This window comes from Papaver somniferum, chromosome 7 (genome assembly GCF_003573695.1).
Source record: "Papaver somniferum cultivar HN1 chromosome 7, ASM357369v1, whole genome shotgun sequence".
NCBI lineage: Eukaryota > Viridiplantae > Streptophyta > Magnoliopsida > Ranunculales > Papaveraceae > Papaver > Papaver somniferum.
Genome location: NC_039364.1, coordinates 19977109 through 19998614, shown reverse-complemented (window position 1 = coordinate 19998614; position 21506 = coordinate 19977109). Strand labels below are relative to the sequence as shown.

General features: G+C 37.7%; 4 protein-coding genes across 4 annotated transcripts; 2 read left to right on the top strand and 2 right to left on the bottom strand.

The window, feature by feature from the left end:
• Positions 1-1604: 1604 nt before the first annotated feature.
• Positions 1605-4002, top strand: LOC113300570 (probable protein phosphatase 2C 39). The gene is made up of 7 exons (XM_026549774.1): positions 1605-1832; positions 1984-2034; positions 2111-2155; positions 2386-2646; positions 2755-3028; positions 3397-3551; positions 3806-4002. The coding sequence occupies exons 1-7, from the start codon at positions 1818-1820 to the stop codon at positions 3941-3943; spliced, it is 939 nt and encodes a 312-aa protein (XP_026405559.1). The 5' UTR covers positions 1605-1817; the 3' UTR covers positions 3944-4002.
• Positions 4003-4854: 852 nt separating this feature from the next.
• On the top strand, positions 4855-7354 carry LOC113296625 (cleavage and polyadenylation specificity factor subunit 6-like). The gene has a single exon (XM_026544931.1). It carries the CDS (start codon positions 5021-5023, stop codon positions 7091-7093), a length of 2073 nt encoding a protein of 690 aa, XP_026400716.1. The 5' UTR covers positions 4855-5020; the 3' UTR covers positions 7094-7354.
• A 1359-nt stretch (positions 7355-8713) lies between these two features.
• On the bottom strand, positions 8714-17653 carry LOC113296624 (DNA topoisomerase 3-beta-like). The gene is made up of 15 exons (XM_026544930.1): positions 17517-17653; positions 17363-17419; positions 16574-16677; positions 15781-15874; positions 15589-15688; positions 14251-14494; positions 13971-14133; positions 13758-13877; positions 13205-13284; positions 12109-12387; positions 11441-11609; positions 11116-11244; positions 10706-10918; positions 10415-10594; positions 8714-9788 (listed from the first exon to the last, which is right to left on the bottom strand). The coding sequence occupies exons 1-15, from the start codon at positions 17541-17543 to the stop codon at positions 9153-9155; spliced, it is 2595 nt and encodes an 864-aa protein (XP_026400715.1). The 5' UTR covers positions 17544-17653; the 3' UTR covers positions 8714-9152.
• Positions 17654-20681: 3028 nt separating this feature from the next.
• LOC113294297 (putative glycine-rich cell wall structural protein 1) lies at positions 20682-21172 on the bottom strand. The gene is made up of 2 exons (XM_026542694.1): positions 20989-21172; positions 20682-20842 (listed from the first exon to the last, which is right to left on the bottom strand). Exons 1-2 carry the CDS (start codon positions 21170-21172, stop codon positions 20682-20684), a joined length of 345 nt encoding a protein of 114 aa, XP_026398479.1.
• Between the last annotated feature and the right edge of the window lie 334 nt (positions 21173-21506).

The window sequence follows — 21506 nt, the reverse complement described above, 5'->3', positions numbered from 1 at the left end:
GCTAAAGGGGGCTTTAGCCCAGGTAGTTTTTTCAGTCCACAAGCAAAAAAAAAAAGATTACTACTCGACCAAGACTTCTATCCCGGACCTTAAAAGGAAAATTATCCTTTCTGGGTCCGTCCCTGATCATGGATTGCTGGTTAAGGTGACTGATGGTGAAATTCAAGAGGCGGATAGAGAGCTTGGCCAAGTTTGAAAAGAACAGGGAAAGAAGAAATAGGTTACTGTAATTAATGGCATTAGTGATGATAATCAGTGATGGGGAAGACCGAGATGAAGAAGATGGAGTTGAGACTCGATATTGTAATGATGTTGTGCTATCAATGGTGTTTGATGTTATCGTTATCAGTAGTATGAACGGTGATGATGGATAAGGAGGAAGTGCACTGTCGTCCATTTGAGCTGTTGGGGTTATCGGTAACTGAAGATGGAGAAGAGATGTAGACTACTCCTTGGTAGTGACGTTTAAGTTGTTTACTTTTTATAGGAAATCAATCTGGCACTGCAAAAGCAATAAGGTACATAACATTGGCATTAAAAAAATTTATTCTTATAGGTAACTCTCGATATGTATATTTTTCTTTGTCATTTTTGTTGATATGCGCTAGTGCCTTCTGCAAAATATTTTGTCCATTCTTCGCATCCTAGTCATCTTGCTGACATATATGTTTTTTTTCAATACGTGGTTTTTTGTCACTACCGAAACCAACAAAAACAAAGAATGCATAACTTGTCATGCACCAATAATAATATCTGCATAACATGTTATGCAGTCATGAAAATTGATGCATAACCTATTATGCATCTGAAAATATGGTTGCATAATGCATTATGCAACGAGAAAATTATTGCATAATCTTTTATGCATTGAGAAAATTGATGCATAGCCTGTTATGCATTCGAAAATATGGCTGCATAATGCATCAATTTTTTTATGTACGCACTAAAATCAACCAAAACAATGGCTACATAACTTGTTATAGATGCATAACTTTGTTATGCAAATGCATAATTTGTTATGCAGTCGAGAAAATGGTTGCATAATTCGTTATGCGTCTGCAGAATGTGTTATGCATCTTTTTTGGTGGCTGTATAATTGTTATGTATCAAGTTTTCGAAAATTTTGCCTAAAATGTTGATCACCTACAATTTTTTCGTAAAAACAAAAATTTGATATTGTTGTTTGTACTCGTTGCGTAGCTCTCTTAAAAAGATTTCCAACGATAAAAAATTTGTAAAATTCCGAGGCGCGGATTTTTAGATATGTTATATCCAAGTTGCGTTGCCAATTATACCCCTGATGCATAACCCGTTATGCGGATACATAATTCGTCATGCAGACATTTTTAATAATTTCATATAATTATGAATGTCACGAAAATAATTATGGGTGTCACGGTACTTAAACTTAAATGTGGGCTTGACAATGAAAATATTATTATTTTTTGAGCCTGCACCTAATTTTCCCAAGACATATACACCAGGCAATAACAACCTCGTCACAGCAGCAGTGTCGGAGAGATGATAAATACAGTATCGGGTTAACATAAAATCTTCCATTTATCCAAAGTGGGGTCCCGCCCACTACGCTCGACACTCAACACATAATCAAAAACCCTCTTAACACGCGTCTATCATCAATTCTGCCTTTCTTTAGTTCCTTACAAACAACTACATATATGCACCCCAACTCTTCAATTTTCCATTAAACTTTCTTATATTGATATCTTGAAATTCATTTGTATTTGTACAGTTTTTGCTCGAGGGATTCTTAATCAGTTTGTGCTGCTCAACGTTCGATTAATCAGAACATCGAAATGATGAAGGTTGAGGTAAGCCAGCTATACTTACATAGTACACACTCATTTAGTTCGCCATCCGAATGTGCATTATGCTGAATAGCAGTGTTGCTCAATTGTATTGAAGAAGGTCATAGGAAATCATGATGCATGTCAATTGTTTGTCATTTTAACTATGTTGCAGGTACACAAGAGGAAACATCACCCGAAAGACAAATTCAAAGCAGAAATGAAGGTCATTCAGTTTTACATTGTTGTTTCATCTTTGGTACTTGTTAATGGATTGAGATTATAGTTTATTTTAATGGCAGAAAAAGAAAGCAATTTTAGAGGACGAGTTATCGACCAAATTTGAGGTATGTTAAGGAACTTAACTCTGGGTGATTAATCTCATCTGTCCAGACTAGTGTTCAAAAAATAACCCGCCTTAACATTATTCAGTGGCCCTTTAGTTACGAATTGAACTTCAGTCTGTAGCTCAAGTAGTTCACTTGTGTTTAAATTTTTTGCATCTGTACATTGTTTGCCTGTAACGAGGAAAATTCTGATTATAATTCCTAATATTTATGTTGTTGGTTCTTGGCAGGAAGACGGGTTTGCGCCGGAGTTGTCTACAGAAGAGAAAGGAGAAGAGAAGAAGAGTTTGTCAGGTATGAGCAAGTATGTTACACATGGTTACCATTTGGTACAAGGGAAACAGGGTCATGCTATGGAAGACTATATTGTTGCGAAAACTAGACAAGTTGATGACTCCGAGCTAGGTTTATACGCAATTTTTGACGGACATTCAGGTCGTGATGTCGCTAAGTATTTACAGAAGCATTTGTTTGAAAATATCCTCAGTGAGGTAAGCCTACTCATGAAACTAGATGTGTAATATTGTAGTAATAATCCATCCATATTAAAAGGTGAATGCGGTTATGGAAATGGTGACAGAGAATTGAATATATTGTAGCCCGACTTCTGGACGGATACAAAGGCTGCAGTCAAAAGAGCTTATGAGAATACCGATGATGAAATACTAAATGAAGTAGTTGGTGCACGAGGGGGTTCAACCGCAGTTACAGCTCTACTGATTGATATGAAAAAGCTGGTTGTAGCGAACGTTGGGGACTCTCGTGCAGTTATATGCAATGGCGGTGTGGCCAAACAGATAACTGTAGATCATGAACCACTGAAAGAGAAGGACGAAATTGAGAGCAGAGGTGGACGTGTAATAAAAAGGCCAGGTATTGCTGACTCATTTTCTCTTGAAGTAGTTGTTAAATGTTACTAGCTACGGTGTTAGCCCCCACTTTGGAGAATTATATATTTGTGGTGTTAAACCGCAGTGAGATTTGATAACTAAGCAGTACAATTGAAATTCCTCCACTTAAGAGGACTTGGAGTTTTAGACTGCGGAGACATTTGATTACTAAGTATAACAATTGTACACAATTCCATTTTTTTCTACGAGTTTTATGATGTTTCTTTTTTCTAATTATGAAGAAGAAACGAACCAACAAATTTTTTCTTCGTAGCATTTGGGTAAATTAGCTAGCATCTTTTTTCTTACAGTTCGCTTGACTGTGAAAATTGCAAATGACTAATGCCACAGGAAACGTACCACGTGTCGATGGACAGTTGGCAATGGCGAGAGCGTTCGGAGATGGGAGACTAAAGGAACACATAACATCAGAACCAGATACATTTGTAGAGGAAATCGACGAGGATACTGAATTTGTTATTCTGGCAAGTGATGGGTTGTGGAAGGTATGTGGTTATTTTTTAGAGAAACTGTAGACTCTCACATTCCACTGTGCTCTTCAGCGCTAATTATTTTTTATCCTTACTCGAATGGAAATTTGATGGTTTTTTTTCCGTATAACATTGTTTTGACTGCTGTCAGCCTCTTCTGTACTGGTTAATACTGTTTAATATTATGGACAATGTAGTAGTGAATAGATTAAAAAGAAATACTGCAATGGAAAAAAGAGGCCGGAAGGTTAATCCGATTTTCTTTTTAGGTGATGTCTAACCAAGAAGCAGTAGACTGCATCAAAGACATAGATGACGCTAAGGAAGCGGCTGAAAGTTTAGTCGAGGAAGCTCTGGATAGAGGAAGTAAAGATGACATTTCATGTATTGTCGTAATTTTTCAGTGACCATCTCGATTATGGGGTCACAGTTGGCTTGCTTTCGAGTTTATGCACCAATCTCTCAAGAAAAGACACTCTTTTAATATTGTTGTAGACTTGAAAATTTGTACTGTAATTCATAAATAAACATGTGTTGGTTTACATCATTTTGGTTTCGGAATCGTTCTGTCAGTGTTTTTTAAAGATTGATCCGGCTTTGGGAATCCTCGGGCCTAACTAACCTCGAAAACCGGCTTGCAAGGTTAAGATTGCCCAAGGCTTATTAAGCACGGAACCTAGGTTTCCCTAGGCGATGTGGTACTATTTAACACCCCCCTCAACGACTAGGGCTACACTGAACACGCCGTTGATTGGGCTACACTGGGTATGACATGCCGTTGACTGGGCTACACTGACTGATGAGCGGTACGGACACCACGGGAACACTGACTGATGGACATGGATAGCGTTCTGAGGGGTCTGACTCTGATACCATGTTAGGAATTCTCGCTCTGATACCATGTTAGGAATTCTCGGGCCTAACTAACCTCAAAAACCGGCTTGCAAGGTTAGGATTTTCCAAGACTTATTAAGCATGGAACCTAGATTGTTCTAGGCGGTGTGATACTATTTAACAAAAATCACACATATATCAAGTGTTTTTGCAAGTATTGTCTGATGCTACCAGATTAAAAATGCTCCAGTGATGCACGACCAAATTTTTAATTTTATTCCCATTTAGTCTTAACTTTTACAGAGCCACATGCCGGTGATGTTGTGTCCTCTATATTGTATCACCACGTTACAGCTTTGGGACTACGGGGGTGCCCTTAACAAATCGAGCGTCTGCCTCAGTTGGTGTCAGCCTCTATCAATTTCGCTATTTTATCCTAGAGTGTGACTTAATAAAGGATTTCGTTTCCCCCTTGTCTCAAAACTCTCTCAGATTATTTATTTTCTAGGGTTTCTTTCTCTTTCAGAGCTCTGTCTCTCTCTTATCGTATTTCTCAGGTAAAAAGTTCCAATCTTTAAATCTTTTATTTGATGAATAAATATTTTACATAATCAATTGTATCAATTCAGTCTTTATTATTTATATAAATTATGGATGAAGTTGATGGAGGTTACGGTGAAGGAGGAGGAGATAGAAACCAAGTTATTTCAGCTGTAGCAGATGAAGCTTTCATGGGTGAAGAAGAAGAAGATGATGATTATGAAGATCTTTATAATGATGTTAATGTGGGTGAAGGTTTTCATCAGTCCCTTCATCCTAAAATCGAAGATTCAGGGTTTAAACAGCAAGACGGGGTTAAAATTGAACAACCCGTTTCAGAGTCTTCTTATTCAGCTAATAGGGTTTCTATTCCTGGTGTTGTTGGTGGTGCTGGTGCTGGTGGTGGTGGGTTACAAGTTAAGATGGAAAAGGATTTAGGGGGCGGTGGTGGTGGTGGTTTAGAGTCTGGTGGTTCCGGGGCTCCTCCTCCTAGTTATCAGAATTTAGGGTTTAGGGAGAATAATGGGATGGGTTCAATTGGTGGTGGTGGTGGAGGTGGGATGCGAGTTTCGTTAGGTCAGAATCACACATCTGTGAAGATGGAAGCAGCACCAGTTAAAATGGAAGTAGACAACAACCAAATGGTTCAGCATAGTATGCCGTCGCAAGGATTAGTGCCAGTACAACAACAACCTCATGGAGTTGGTATGATGAATGCTGGAAATGAAGTTTATAGGCAAGGGGGTCCGATGGTGAATGCTGTTAATGGAGGAAACATGAATGCGGCTGGAAATGTCAATGGTGGAACGATTCTTTATGTGGGTGAGCTGCATTGGTGGACAACTGATGCTGAGCTTGAAGCAGAACTTTATAAGTATGGGGTTGTCAAGGAGGTGAAATTCTTTGATGAGAAAGCCAGTGGTAAGTCGAAAGGGTATTGCCAGGTTGAGTTCTTTGATCCTGCTGCCACAGCAGCTTGTAAGGAAGGGATGAACGGGCATCTCTTTAATGGAAAGCCATGTGTTGTAGCTTTTGCTTCACCTTTCACTGTTAAGAAGATGGGAGAGGCTCAGTTGAATAAGAATCAGAATATGGCCCAAAATCAGGGAGCTGTTGTTCCAGGAAGACGAGGAGTTGCTGATGCGGGAGCTGGAGCAGGTAGAGGCAACACCATATCCACTGGTGCAAACTACCAAGGCGTCGAAGGGAATAGAGGTGGTTTCGGACGAGGCAATTGGGGAGGAAGAGGTAATGCTCAGGGAAGAGGACAAGTTGGGCCAATGAGGAACAGAATGGGTGGAATGGGAGGTAGAGGTATCATGGGGAATGGAGCTAATGGGTTTGCGCCAGCTCCACCAATGATGCATCCTCAAACAATGATGGGACAGGGATTTGATCCATCGTTTATGGGAATGGGTGGTTTTGGAGGTTTCCCTCGTGGCCTTGCACAACCTTTTCCAGGAATGATGTCACCATTTCCTCAAGTGGGTAATGTAGGATTACCTGGAGTGTCTCCTCACGTAAACCCTGCTTTCTTTAGAAATATGCCTGCTAATGGGATGGGAATGATGCCCACAGCTGGTGTTGAGGGTCCTGGCATGGGAATGTGGCAAGATCCCAGTATGGCTGCATGGGGTGGTGAAGAACCTGCTGGCAGAGTGGGAGACTCCAGTTATGGGGAGGAAGCTGCATCTGAACAGTACGGGGAGGGGATTCATGAAAGAGCTGCTTGGCCAAATACAATGAAGGAGAAAGAAAGAGCTCCTGAGCGAGATTGGTCGGGGGCTCCTCCTCCTGACAGAAGGTATAGAGATGACAGAGAGCCACCAGCACCTGAGAGGGACATGCCAAGGGAAAAAGATGTGGGTCATGATCACGATTGGCCAGAAAGGAGGCATCGTGATGATAGAGATATGGGAAGAGAACGAGACAGGGATCGGGAAAGAGACCGTGAAAGAGAGAGGGAAAGGGACCGTGATAGGGGGGATCGTTACAGAGAGGAGAAAGAGAGATACGTGGAGCATCATAGATATAGAGAACGTGATATAGAGCACGAGACTGAGTGGGACAGGGGAAGAGGATCAAGTTCTCACAGCAAGTCACGTATATCACATGAGGAGCATAGGCGGTCGAGATCAAGGGATGCTGATTATGCGAAAAGGCGAAGGCTACCCTCAGAGTAACTAAAGTCATTGAAGCTTCTTTTAGACTTTATCTGATTTGCATTAGAATCAAAAGTTAGGCTTGTTCTAGAATTATTTCATGCTTTTTTTTCCTTTTTGAACCGTAACTTCGAGTTTTCTGTTATGTGGGAAATGTTACTTTGTGTTTTCTGTTATATGGGAATGGTAGTTCCTTATTTGTTGATACCTTGATGGTGAACTGTCTTGTCTACAAATCAGTAAGTTTTAAAATGGCTTCATTGCCCTAGATTTTTCACTGATGCTTTCACCTGTGAAGTGTGTTTGTTCTTATCTACAAATCAGTAAGTTGTATGTTTGAATCTGCAGAAGTAAAAATAAACAAAACCTAAGTAAAAGAGAGTGCTAATCTGCAAGCGATCATAGTTTATGTGTTGGTGTTGTTCTTAATAGTATTGCAGGAAACTTTTCTAGTGCCAGAACTATCCCAGGTTCAGCTCTAGATGCAGAGCAAGGTGAAAACCAAGCTCTTCATGCAGCAATTAAATGGGCATGCACAAGATCTGAAGCTTCCTTCAGCTGTAATCCCAGGTGACTTGTAACCAGTGATAACTGCTCTTTTTGCTAGAACTATGAACGTAAAGTGGTATACCACTTCTATTATATCTCTATGTATACTTATGGTTAGTCAGGGTCCGAATATTACATGCATGTACATACCTAGAACTGAAAAATCACCTAGCTGATACATAGCCAAGTAAGGCAGGGACCAAGTATATCCATCTCTTGGTCTAATATCATCTCTCTGCTCTTTTGGCTGTTATTCAGAGAAGGTCTAGCAACTCTTTGTATATGAACAGCAGTTGCTTATTTGTTGATAATGAACTCTTCTAGCTACCTAAACTGGCTCGTTGCCCTAGATTTTCCACTGATGCTTTCACCTGTGAAGTGTGTTTTGCTCTTATCTACAAATCAGTGGGTTTTATCTCCTCTTTTATTTTATTTTTGCCAGAGTTATTTTTCGATATCGTCATGGTTTATTCATCTGTATGGATTGAGCCATAGGGTCTTAACAGATGTCGTTGTCTGATCTGAATTAAGATTTTTGAGTTGTGTTATATCTAACACTTGGGTATAGCTGTATGAAACTTCCTGCCTTCAAATTTACGTAATTTCCCAGATGCAGCTTATGCTAACTCTAATGCTAAAAAAAATAGAAAGTAGGCTAGCACCAGTAACCATAAAAATACATCTTCCGAATTCTAAGCAGAAACTGGTTGCATCTTAATCCAGTCATCTCAAATACTGTACGGTTCCCGGTGCAATATGTCTTCATCCTCATTATAATGAAGTCGATGCAGGGTTTCCTTTAAAGATAATTTCCCCCAATCTTCCAAGAGGCAGTCGGTAACTTTTACGAACGGCCTACACTTTGTTGCAATGAAACCTGTGCAACTCTCCATGGCCTTGAATAATGCAAATCAAATCACAAAAACAGAAGCATAACAATTGTAAAATTTGGAGCCTGGCATCTAATGTGATAGAAACCCACAACCCACCGAACAAACCAGCAAAATAAAGACAACCTACAATTTATTTCTCCACAAGATCAAGATTCAAAAGCATAATTCGGTGAAAGATAGATTGAACAAGAACGATAAATGCATTTCTGAATAAATTTTACTCAATTTGAAATGAGAAATTTAGGATTTTCTGGATATAAAGAAAATTGTGAAGATCCAGATTGTCATTGTGTTTGTCACCATTTTCGTGAATAGAAAAGAGCTGAGAAGCAGGGCTAGTGAACTAAGTTTGTCTCCAAGCTGAAAAGCCTGAACTAAATTTTATCTTGGAATCTTTTGAAAAAAAAACATATATACAGCGACATGAATAAAAACGTAATCAAAGTAGCTAATTGAACAAGTTTAATCCCGATGCCCCTCTAGATGTTGTTGAAAGCATAAAAGCTCTGGATACACTGAAATTCTACTTCGAGTCATCTGTTTACAGGTCCAAGACGGAGCATTGTTTATGATGGAAACGATTATCATGATGCTCATTTGTTGATGGTTGGGGCAGAAAAATGTATCTTTAATCAATCTCAAAAATCCCGGAAACTCATCTTGGGATCTTCCCCTCTTCCTCTACCCCTCCCTCTGCCTCTTCTCCCTCTTCCTCTCCCCCTACCTCTGCCACTACCTTTGAAAAATGACCTCCCATGCTTCATTTCAATTAACGAATGCAACAGCTCATCACACAGAATACATCCAACGTGCAAAGTAGCTCCATCGCTTAAAGGTGTCGTCTTCTTATTGAAATCCACTTCTATAATTGTAGAATCACATTCTTGGCATCGATCGCGAGTTGTTGAGATCCGATGGGCCCCTTCAGGAAGGAAGACTAGGCAGTTGCACATGTTACAGTAGAGTCTCCACTTGGGAGCGCTCACTGGATCAAGAACTAGGGTTCCGGTACACTCTGGACAAGCACAAACTCCTTGGGCAATCAGAGAATGTTTGCATGTGGGATGCGGGCAGAGGAAACACGGCATTCCAGCTCCCTTACCCAACTTCCCTGCACTTCCTTGCTTCTGAGCACCAAAAAGTGTCTCGATACCTTCAAATGGAGGATTGTTATAGCAATAAGGACACAGAGGAAACGACTTGGCTTCTGGCCCCACCAGCGAGAAGAGTAATAGCTCAAAATTGTCCAGAGGGCATACAATTTCTTTATAAAGCTACAGAAGCATCAATTATTTCATTAGAATACAACTTGAAAACTAGATTAGATTATGAATGCAGTAACAAGATTATTTAACAAATACTCAGTATCCGTCTAAAAGATTTTTGGGGCCACTACCAAAAAAGCATAAATATGAAGGATAATGGTGGATAATGAGTTTCCGCCCTATGGCCTATACGGATACACAGTTTCACTAGCCAGGGCCTGGTTATCAATTATTTCAGAGTGCTTGCTCTAATCCGATGCACATGGATACAGGTTCCCGAAAAATCTGATAACCAATATTAACATCATCCCAACACTATTTAGAGATTAGGTAATTTCAGATAACAAAAAACCCGCTTTTAATGAATTTCTAAGACCTAACTGCAATATATGCTTCAAGTTTACCCCTTTTAGTAGCCATGTAAGTCTGTTATCTATAGCTTTTCTACATTTATGGGGATTTTCATGTAATGTACCATATATACTAAGAAATAGGGGAAGGTAAGGACGAGGCAGGAAATTTTCAGTGTAGTCTGATAGTCATATTATTATGTAACCATATCAAGAAAACCTGGATTGCAGTTTTATCAACAGATTACGCACATGCCAGCAATGAAAGAATATAACACAATGTACCTTAATTGTGCCTTTTTGTGGAAGATAATAGACATCTTCGCATGTCCCACAATATAAACGGGCAGGCTGGATCGAGATATATTTCATGTATCTAGTGCACTTTCCACACTTGCTGAGTAAACGCCCTGAATCTGCTAGTGGCGAGAATTGAGCTTCAAACAAAGCGTCCATGTTATCAATCTACAGTAAAGATACAGAAAATGTTTAATAGAAGCAGAAAACTTACAACATATATGTTTTACACTGCAAAATTGAAAAAAAGACTACAACAGGTTCATAATATTTCATTACCTGCTTAACAAAGTAAGAGAACTTTTGCTTAAATTGTTGTAATACATGTTGCACAACATGAGAATGATCTGCTTGACCCTTAGCAATGAGGGTAATCTGTTGTTCAATAAAGCTGCGGATATCTGGTAAACAAAGGTCAGGATCAATGCACTGATATCCTTTTATAAGAGTGATCCCAAGGGCCGTTGGGACCAGCCTCCTTCCAGCATTTACCTGCAATTAAGATGCAAACCATACATCAGTGAAGAATTATAATCAATATTAACTTTTAATTCCATGAAGAACTCAAAATGAGATGCATATTTACAAGGTTAAGAGACATCCGAGAGTATGATCTCCTTTTGATGTTATGGGTTGTTAACTTCGACTACAAAGAGAGTGAACAATATTTATAAGGGGGAATTTCGAACCTGCACGAAATTTCGCTCACATATATTGTTAATATGTACAGAAATAGATGCGTCTGTTCCAATCCCATGCTTCTCCATTAGGGATATCAGCTCACTCTCACTGAGGTAATCTGGAGGTGAGGTATTACCCTGAGATTTTAAATGTTCCATATCAGAATAAACTCAGTGGCAGTAGAAAATCCTTACAAACAAATATTTGTATGGGTTCAGCATAGTAGGTGATCACATCAATCCCATTAACCAACAACTAACAGAGTGTCTGCAGTTTTAAGAAACTAACCCTTGAAAATTGCCCCAACATTAAGTAGAAGTTTTACAGATGTACCTCATATAGTTCAACTTTCATAATATTTACTTTCTCTCCCTTTGTAAACTGAGGAATATTCTTCTCACTTACTGCCAGCCAAGGCATAATAGATGTAAACCCTTTCACTGTAACCTTCTGACCTACACAGTAGAACAATTCCCCACCAGAAGATAGTTCTACTTTTGTCCTGCATTAATCACAAGGACAAAATATTATAGATATAAAAACCTCTAAATTTCGGGGTATTCGAGAATCTGAGATCAACTTGTTCCACATTTTTGTTTTTGTAGGTCCAAAGATGCGTCAGGGCTTACAACCCCAACGAAACTATAAAATGTAGTTTGTAAGACAAAAAAAGATCTTCATACTACAAAGAGTGTCCTTGAAGACACAAAACTGAAAATTGGAAGGAAGAAATTATGCCCTAATAAGAATTAATATGTCTGAAATCTACTAGTACAGCATATTGATTCTTTTACAATATGGAGTAGAAAGCACTAGCGCACAACAACCACAAACAAACACCAAAGAAACAGTGATGATGATTCGTGTACACACAGAGTATAAACTAGAACAACGCGGTAACAACTTTAACGCCAAAAGTCAACAACTTGTATAAGTCTTATCAAATTAGTGAAACAGAAGGACTTGTAGCAGCAGAAACGACTAAAGACTAAAAGTATTACCTCACATGTTTGCAATCAGGACTTACAGTCCCGATGAAATGTTGACAAATATATTGGTATAGTCTCCAAGCATCATTGCCTAACATATCCTCAGTTGCTGCACGCATTGGAGTAATGGGAGGATGATCACCTGCATCAGTTCCCGACTTCGGTTTATGAAAGCCACTATCCAAAAGAGCCCGTACATAACCTCCCCATGTTGGATTATGAAGTTGTGCTCCAAGGGTGCTTTTAAAGTCAAATGAGGCAGGGTATGCAGTGCTCTCCGTACGCGGATAACTTCATAAGCAATAGGATTATTAGATAAAGAAGACAAAAGAAAGAAAGAAAAAAAGGAAGAAATGGAGAAATCATTTATGTTACATATACTTAAAAAACTATAGGCCTCACAGTAAAATACTCATGCATTCTTGGACAAGTTTCACCTCAGTTTGAACAACCATAACATCAGTGCGACAACAATGGTGTAAGCATGAAACATATGAAGTAAACAAGGAACTCATATACTATACATAACCCAAGCCCCGTTCGTAGCTTTCTTTTTCTTTGTTGTTGGGGTGTTGAACAAAATGAATCATATAAGAGTCTCACATGTTAGCACAAAAATATCTTTGCATCTTCCCAAGAAACGACTAACATCAGGTAAGAATGTTTTGGTATAGACTTCACCACAACAGTATATAAAGATAGAGAGTTGGCATGTGTAGGTTGGAAATAGGCTTGGCGAGTACCATCATGAACCCAAGAGGTTATGAATATATTCTGAATTTTTTTTAAGAAATGAGGAATGCACTGATTAACTAAAGTATGTGCAGCTAAAGTGCTAACCTAAAAGCAAAACCTTCGATAATAAGAAACACAAAAAGGCAATATTTCGATTACAGGGAAAAAGTTGTGACACAGCTTGCCTTTGAGTTCCATCTGTTTAGATACTTAGGGTTTCAAAATAAAGTTCTCTGGTAAAAGAAAACATGATTTAAGGGTATCTTGGTCACAAAGTTTTGAAGTGGTGTTTTCATAAACTTCCGGCAGCCTTACATAAAATAAAAACTGTAGCATGCCCACAATAAACATGTGAGAGGGAGGGAGGGGAAACCTGATAAATCCTTGAGTATACAAACGCTCCGCTAGTTGCATCGTCATTTGGGGTCCGTAACCAAGTGCGCTTGAAGCAACCTTTAAGAAGATAAACCATCACATAATTAAGCTTCTTAATGATTATCATTATTCAAGTATTAAAGGACCAAAATTTTACAAATAGCAAAAGAAAGTGCTACCATAAACATAAATAGTAAGTTATGAAGTTCTGGTTGGTAGTATTGTAACTTGGGGGGTAGATTAAGGCTAGACACAGATCCTTAACAAAAGGGAAGAGAGTTACATTCTTTTAAACCAAGTTCTTTCAGTTTCACAGGTGGTAAGATATACAATTTGAGTACTTATGGGAGCTGGATAGTTGATCTTGTGCTTAGCATTATCTTTTGTGTGTTTTTCCATATTATTCCAACTGGTCCGCACTTGTTCGAAAATGACATAAGTCAAAAGAATAAGGTGACAGAGAAAAAATCACAGGCTCTGCTTGTTTGAGTGAGATGAAGGCTTTTTAACACTTTATATTTAAAAGGATAAAGGTTTGCTGATTTTATTACCTTAAGCATATTCACTGTGTTGAGACCTGGAGGACGGCTTTTGGTCTCTTCCTTCGAAGAAATATGAATAACTTCTAGACTTCCATCGTCCATTACCAACTTTTGAAACATCACAGCAACCTGTTATATCAAAAGATGAAAACATAAACAAACCTTAAACATGATCAACTCAAATGGGAGGAAAACCAAATATCTAGCTAAATGAAGACTCACATCATAGTCAAACAACTTATTGCGATCCCATTCAAGTTGAAGCTCATAGCCGCCTTTTAATAGGTAAGGATGCAACACCCAAAATTTTTCTGGCTTAAAAGCTGTAATTTGTATATACCGTTGAACACAGAATCCGAGAGTAGGAGTTTGACATGGCCCATAGCTGAAACAAGCAGTAATAAAAAATGATTATCTAGTGTCTAAGATAACACCAAGAGTAGCCGGGGTTGAGTTAGCAAAAGAAAGAGAATAAGCAGATAACAAGGGGAGTACAACATACGAAATGACTCTTGAGTCTAGATTTCCATATTTTCCTTGAAAGTAACCAGTCTGAAACCGTGTAAATGCGACTCCAACTTTCAAATCTATCTCTTGTCGTGCATCTACAGCCAGTGATTCATCTCTATTAGGTTCAACAAGGTTGTCCAATGCCTTTAGTATGTCTTTCTCAGTAACAGAAGAAAACCGAGCACGATGAACTCTTCTCCCAGCCTCTTTTCCATGAATTCCAGTACACTCCATAACTGAACAATTCAAAAAGACGTTCAATATTACCGAAACATTGTTTTTCACCGGACATGGCTGAGATACAAGTTTAAGAAAGGAAATTGCAATCATCTGCAATTATGTGTACTACCCCCGTTAACTCATCCTCCTCACATCTGAGTAGCTACTTTTGGAGAGTACACATCTCAGAACATCATACAATGTGTTTAATTCTTAAATTAGTTCGTAGTCAAATTAAAATTAATTTTGTTTATTACAATAATGACATGATTTCAGGAGTTAGGGTAAAGCAACCATTTAAGACAAAGTGAAATAGTAAAAGCATGTTGCATATTTTCAGAACACGTTCCAATTTATCTATTAATTTTGGCATATAAAGAATCGAATTCATAACGAGTGCAAAACACATATATCAAACAGTTAATATATGTGTAATTAACTACTCAAAATGCATAAAACACATATATCAAATGTGTAATTGAAGCTTATTCCCACAATTTTGTCATTTCTGATTTTTCATACTAAGTCTGCATACCAATATGAACATGAAATAATCTGTGTGTGATCCTACCCCTGGTTTCTGATAGGTATGGTGTGGTAAGGATATTTGGTATGGTAGGAATATATGGCTACTATAAGGTAGTTAGAGAGTAATTACTGTGCGCAATATATATACATATATATGATACGGAGTTATTGAGCATGCATATGGATGGTGTTTCTCTATCTGTGTTTCTCTCTCTGATGCGGGCTATTCTTTCCTTCTCCGCCTGAATTCATCCCTTCTCTCTAATTTATCCTTCTAAATTCACAAAATTCCTTCTTCGACAAATTTTGCACTTATCAATTGGTATCAAAGCCATTCGATCTTGTGGTAATCGATACTCATAGATTCTTGTGATTATGATTTTGTTACCAATTGATAAGGCAAAACTTAACAATGATAAAACAGTGGTGAAACACAATAGACACATATTACCTACTACCTAACTAGAAATACAAACTGAATGATACTTTAAACCCCATACATATCAGTATCCTTGCTCAGTGGTGAGACTTACACTCCATAGCCATATAACTTGTAAAGAAAGAAGAAAGAAGAAAGAATTACCTTCAAAGCAAATATTCTCCCCCTCGCGATCACAATCCAACCATAGTACAAGATGCCCACACCCACGAGCTTCTTGACTTAAATGCCTACGTATATGAGCCTTTCATCAAGAAAAATATCAGGACATGCCAAAAGCCAAAAGAATATAATCTAGGTTTCCAGAATACAGAATAAATAAGCTAAGAGCCTAACCTTGGGATTTGATTCTGACTTTAAAATTGGAGCGCTGAAGAGATCTAGAGGATCAGTGACTGCCCAGTCTTGATATTTTGGTGGGAAATCAACACTAAGATAGGGGAAAATACAATTTCAGAACTTTATTTTCTCAATAAAATGCATGTCTGCAACATATAGTATTACACCATAAAAAAATTTACAACCATTCCGTAACAAATTGTTCATAAGCACTTATATTCACATTCAGACAGTCTGATAAATGCTAGAGATGAAAAGTTAACGGAGTGCAAATATTCATATGCCTCTCACTCCAATGGCAACCTTCTCTTTCACGAGTTAATCATGTTTACTGTATGACTTTTGTAGGTGTAATGCTTATAGCTAGCATAATGCTAACTTAAAATATTATCAAAATCATCTAACAAATTTGATCATATCTGGTCCATTTCTTTAAGTCAATTGAAAATGGACAGCACTGCAGTGTATGAAGATCCAAATCACTACAACTGAACAAAAGCATTCTCATTATAACTTTGCATCAACACTTACAATGCATGTTTTTCAACTGACGTGAGACTAGATGTATGGTTAGGAACAAATCCATCCGCGAAATGATAAAACTCATCCGATTTTTTTTGAAACTCAAGCCAGATAAATCATCACAAAGATGACCAAGAAAACAATATTTCAATGAAATATTTGACAGCAAAAAATTGTGGGGACTACTCAAAGTAATTTCACAAAATCACATAGTTTAGTTGGATCACTTGGTATTAACCCACATTAGTGAAACAAGGAGAACGGATACCTGAAAACATGTCCAATGACAGACGTCACTTTATATTGCACATGAGATCCTTGAAATGTTCCATCAAATTCATGGACATCGGTACTACCTCTCCGCGTTGACATCTATAGCATTAATACGATACACATTATAATTCATGGACGGTATCAACATGTAACAAATACCACAACAAGAAACAATAGTGTTGACTACTTCAAATGAGAAACAATTCAGATATTGGCTTGTAGTCAGACAATGTTGCAGAGCATCCTCAACAAGATTGGACAAGGGGCACTTTCAGCCGTATGACACTCAAGGCTCCCATCCAATAAGTCATTACGTAGTTATTTTAAACCACGTATAGAAAATAAAGACAATCCACGAGAAAAAGAAAAAAGAAACTGGAAAAGAAATCAACTAAATATTGAAGTGTTTAAACAGAAGCTTACTATAACATTATATTAAACTAGGTTAATCTAGAGTCTAAAATAGACTTTAGGAAGTTCAACTCAACATTGAGAAATTTTTTAGATTACGTTTATCAACAAAAATTAAGTGTTGAACTAAACTGATTTCAAGTTAACTCTACAATTACATGAATTACAAATAAGTGTCCAGCACAATTTTCCCATCTGAAATTTAAGCAATTACAGGTAGCAATGCAAACCCTAAAAATAACTCAACCTAAAACTGATAACTGGCCAAAAATCGTTCGAAACTCCATCCAGAACTTTGAAAGTCATAATAACCCTATTTTTATTTTTATTTTTTGTAAATTGAAATCAAAAGATGTAGTAGAAAGGAACTTACTCGACCACCAGAAAGTGCTGAAGCTATCGAAAGAGCTATACTAGGTTTCTCAGCAACCTGATATAGCAACAACATCAAAGAAAGCGGTATCAAAGATAAACCCTAAAGAAGAATACAGAACAGAAAGAAAGACTGATCGAGGAAGAATACTCACCATGAGAACCTTGGGAGGAGGAGCCATTTCGTGTGCAGACTGCAGAGAGACTATTTCCCACTCAGTCTCCTGTTTGGTTTTAGTTTCTCATGAACTCGCTCGAAATTTGAAGAGAAGACGGGCCCGTTTGGGGTTATCTTTTGAAACCTGTTTTGAGGCATACTTAATTTTTTTTTATGAGGCACACTATATAATGCCAAAATAGGATCACTAAATAAAAAACAACATCACTCTTTATCCACTTTTTTTGATAATGGCATAACTACCCTTACATAATTAGTATTAATGATTATAATTAGATTTGATTAGCTAGGAATTTTAAGGATTGATTAAAAATAAAATTAATAGTGGTGAATTAGTAGATAAATCAAATTTATGTGAGAGAGTTGGGATTTTTGAGAGGAAGAAGAAGAAGTGAAAAAACTTGGGTTTTGAATTTTGAGATTTTAGTGATTAAAAGTGACCAAAATGGGTGATTCAAATCAGAGGTAGACTTCTATACGAGGTTTAATTTCTTTTTATAAGTTGAATCTTTCAAAAAAATGAATTTTTAAAACCCAAATCTACTGACCAGATGATAACTTTTCAGCCGAACCTCCGTTTTTTGAAAATATACCTAGGTTCGGCTGATAACTTGTCAGCCGAACCTAGGTATATTTTTAAAAAATTGAGGTTCGGCTGAAAAGTTGTCAGCCGAACTTCACTCTGAAACTGACAAATTTAGGTTCGGCTGATTCAAACAAAATTTAGCAAAGTCGCGTGAGCCGAACATAGTGTTTCTCTAAATCATACACTAGGTTCGGCTCAAAATTGATACTCCAAGATCAGCCCAACTGATCTTCTGAAAACCCTAATTTCATCTTTGAACTCATATTCTATCGATCAAGCAAAATAAAATCAATCAAAAACAAGATGGGTTTGTTACACATACATTTTAAAATACATCTAAGAGCAATTGAGGTTTGGATTTCGCACTTCAATATCGCTCACTTTGATTCGTGTTTGCTTTGCTTGATCAATTTCTTGATTGAATTGGAGTCCAAGATGTTTAAGTTTAAAGTTTATTTTGATTTTTGATTTTAGGTTTTTGAGGATAAGGGCGTTCTAGTAATTTAAATTGTTTAAGGATATATAGGTAATTGAACTACCTTTAGACACCCCTTATAAACCCATCTTAAATGGTGTAATGAATGAGTATGCCTCAAAAAAAATTGAGTATGCCTCAAAACAGGTTTCTATCTTGTTCCAACGAAATCACTTTGTAAACTTGTAACAACACTTTTATTTTGTGCCAACTTTTAAAATCTACCTAAGCAAAAATTTTGGGCCCACTCATTTGTTAATATTCAAATTTAAAAAGGAACGATTTTGTGGGGACCATGGTTTTTTTTTGGAGGGGGGCATGGTTTTATTTTGGGTAAAGACATTAGAAGTAAATCTAGGTCACCCCTTATCTAGATATTTATATTAATACCTAAATTATCCTCCTAATTAATTTTAGGTGATGATTAGTTAGTGTTAATAATAGTTAGTGTAATGATTAGTGAGATGATTAAGTTAAAGATAATTAGTGAGATTAAAAAATCAGATGGTTTTTTTTTAAAGAAGTAGAATTATTGAGAGAGTAAAGTTAGAGAAGATGAAAAAGGAAAACATGAAAAACGATGGATTTTACCAACCACAACCGGAGGAAGGTTATCTGGGTACCCAGGTATGCTTCAAACTTGGATAATGTTGGTTGAATTGCTCCAAACTTTAAAAAAAAATGAAAATTTTTATGTAGATTTGGGCCAGTTCGGTTACCATATGTCAAGAACATGTAACCGAACACACCTGAAAGTATAGTTCGGTTACGTTTTCCAAACACGCAGGTTACCGAACTCGCTCGTTAATGGAGGTTTTGGTCGTACAGTATAATGTTCGGTTACCTAGGATAAAATGGTAGGTAACCGAACTTTGAACTTAACAATTTATTTGGGTACATCTTTTGTGTTCGGTTAGTTCGCAAACTTCAATGCAACCAAGTTCCCAACCGAACTGCAGGTTAAAAGTAACCTAGTGTTAGAAGTTCGGTTGGTTCGCAAGCTTCAACATATTTTGCGAATCAACCGAACTGGGCTTATATATATGCATATATGCAATTAGGTAAACGTTCGGTTACTACTAAATTTATTTCTTGACGAATTAGGTAGAGTTCGGTTACGAATTTTCAAAGGTAGAGTTCGGTTACAAAGAAAACTTAACATTTTTGCGAACGAGCCGAACTTGTGGACTTCTCATTATTTTCGTAAACTAAAGTTCAGTGATATCCTTATTTTGCGAAGGAACCGAACTTATGGACTTATGTTGTTCTAATACAAGGAGTTCGGTTAAAAGTATTTTTTTGCGAATCGACCGAACTCTGAGTTCGGTTAAGAAAAAATTAATTCTTGATAACCGAACTTTTCTCTGAAAAAAACCCTCCATTAAACCTCTCTGCAACTTCCATTTCCAACTCATTTTGATGATTACTTCTCATTTATTCAACCAAAAACGAATGACAAGTAATGGGTTTGTGAGAATATCTTTGTTAATGTTTTAAATTAAGTTATATATATATATATAGTGGTGATAATCGATGGTTGGTGGTGGTGATAATCGGTGGTGGGCGGCGGTGGTGGTAATCGGTGGTTGGTGGTGGTGGTGATAATCGACGATGGTGGAAGGAGGTGGTGGTTATATATATATAGGTGGTTATTGCGTTGGTTTTAATTAAATTAGGTTAAGAATAGGTTAGTCATTTCAATGTTTTAGGACATCCCTTATAACTATAGGAAAGGTGGCCTAATAAAATCATGATCCTCTCAAAAAAAACCATGATCCCTAAAAAATGGTTCTTAAAAAAATAAAATTTGCATCTAATTATCAGTTAATTGGGCCGACCCACCGGAGGGTCCTTTTATGGCCAATTTTTTGTCAAATGTAGTAGAGTAACGAAATTTTTCAATTTGACAAAAAAAAAGATTTGAGATTCCGTAGCTTCGTTACTTTTTCATAGACGAAATTAGCCCTCATTCTTTCCTGAATCGATCTCTTATTTTCTCTTTATCCCATCGTCACCATCAATTCAGACCACCTACAGATCCGCCCCCATCTTCACCGATAGCTCCTCCACCACCTCCAATTTCACTTCTGCAAACAACTCGACCACCCTTTTTCTCTTCCTCCTCCACCAGCAACATCAGCACCACAATCGACAGAAAATTGAAGTCCCCACCGCCACCCTCCTCCACCTTTTCCAATTTCACTTCCACTGACAGATCCACCACCCTTCTTCTCCTTCTCCGCTAGCAACATCAACACCACAATCGAACGAAAAATGCAGTTGCAATTGCAATTGCAATTATCAAATCTTATTTCTCCTTCTCCGCCAGCAACACCAACGCCACCACCTCTATGGATAGCACTCTCACCATCACATTTCTTCACCCACATCCACCACCTCCGACAAAACCAACATCACATCCACAACTACCCACAGATCCGACACCATATCTACCGACAGCTCCTCCACCACCAACAGCGCCTCCACCTCCACCAGAATCTCCGCCATTAAATTCCAGAAAAACACCATCATCACCATTACATTCCAGCAAAAGCATAAACATCACCACCATTACTTTCATAACATTCAGTTTCATCTTCTTCCATCGGCTCCACCACCACAGTCCTCTCCACCTCCTTCAGTTCAAAAGTTAATCGAATCAAAGATAATTGCCTAATCCAAATATCCAATCCCATCGAATATACCATTAACTACTAATCGATATACAAAAAATAATCAACTTCTAATTCCAATCGAATAGATCATACAATACGAGCCTGCTCCATGATGACTGAAAGATGAAGTTAGGTGTGGTCATGGCGGACTGCCGGCTGCAAATTCGAAGAGCCAGTGGATGAAGATAGGTATTCATTTTATTAAATGACAAAACTATCCAAAATTCTTAT

What these genes read in the sequence shown, in the direction of transcription:
- LOC113300570 (XM_026549774.1), top strand. An exon ending in AATTCAAAGCAGAAATGAAG is followed by an intron (nt 2,035 to 2,110) that starts GTCATTCAGTTT and finishes TTTTAATGGCAG; the next exon opens with AAAAAGAAAGCAATTTTAGA. An exon ending in CAAGTGATGGGTTGTGGAAG is followed by an intron (nt 3,552 to 3,805) that starts GTATGTGGTTAT and finishes TTTTCTTTTTAG; the next exon opens with GTGATGTCTAACCAAGAAGC.
- LOC113296625 (XM_026544931.1), top strand. Translation starts at nt 5,021, where the DNA reads ATGGATGAAGTTGATGGAGGTTACGGTGAAGGAGGAGGAGATAGAAAC.
- LOC113296624 (XM_026544930.1), bottom strand. Translation starts at nt 17,543, where the DNA reads ATGGCTCCTCCTCCCAAGGTTCTCATG. An exon ending in CTAGACTCAAGAGTCATTTC is followed by an intron (nt 14,134 to 14,250) that starts GTATGTTGTACT and finishes TGCTTGTTTCAG; the next exon opens with CTATGGGCCATGTCAAACTC. An exon ending in TCTCTTACTTTGTTAAGCAG is followed by an intron (nt 10,595 to 10,705) that starts GTAATGAAATAT and finishes TCTTTACTGTAG; the next exon opens with ATTGATAACATGGACGCTTT.
- LOC113294297 (XM_026542694.1), bottom strand. Translation starts at nt 21,172, where the DNA reads ATGGTGGTGATGTTTATGCTTTTGCTGGAATGTAATGGTGATGATGGT. An exon ending in TTTTGTCGGAGGTGGTGGAT is followed by an intron (nt 20,843 to 20,988) that starts GTGGGTGAAGAA and finishes TGATGTTGCTAG; the next exon opens with CGGAGAAGGAGAAGAAGGGT.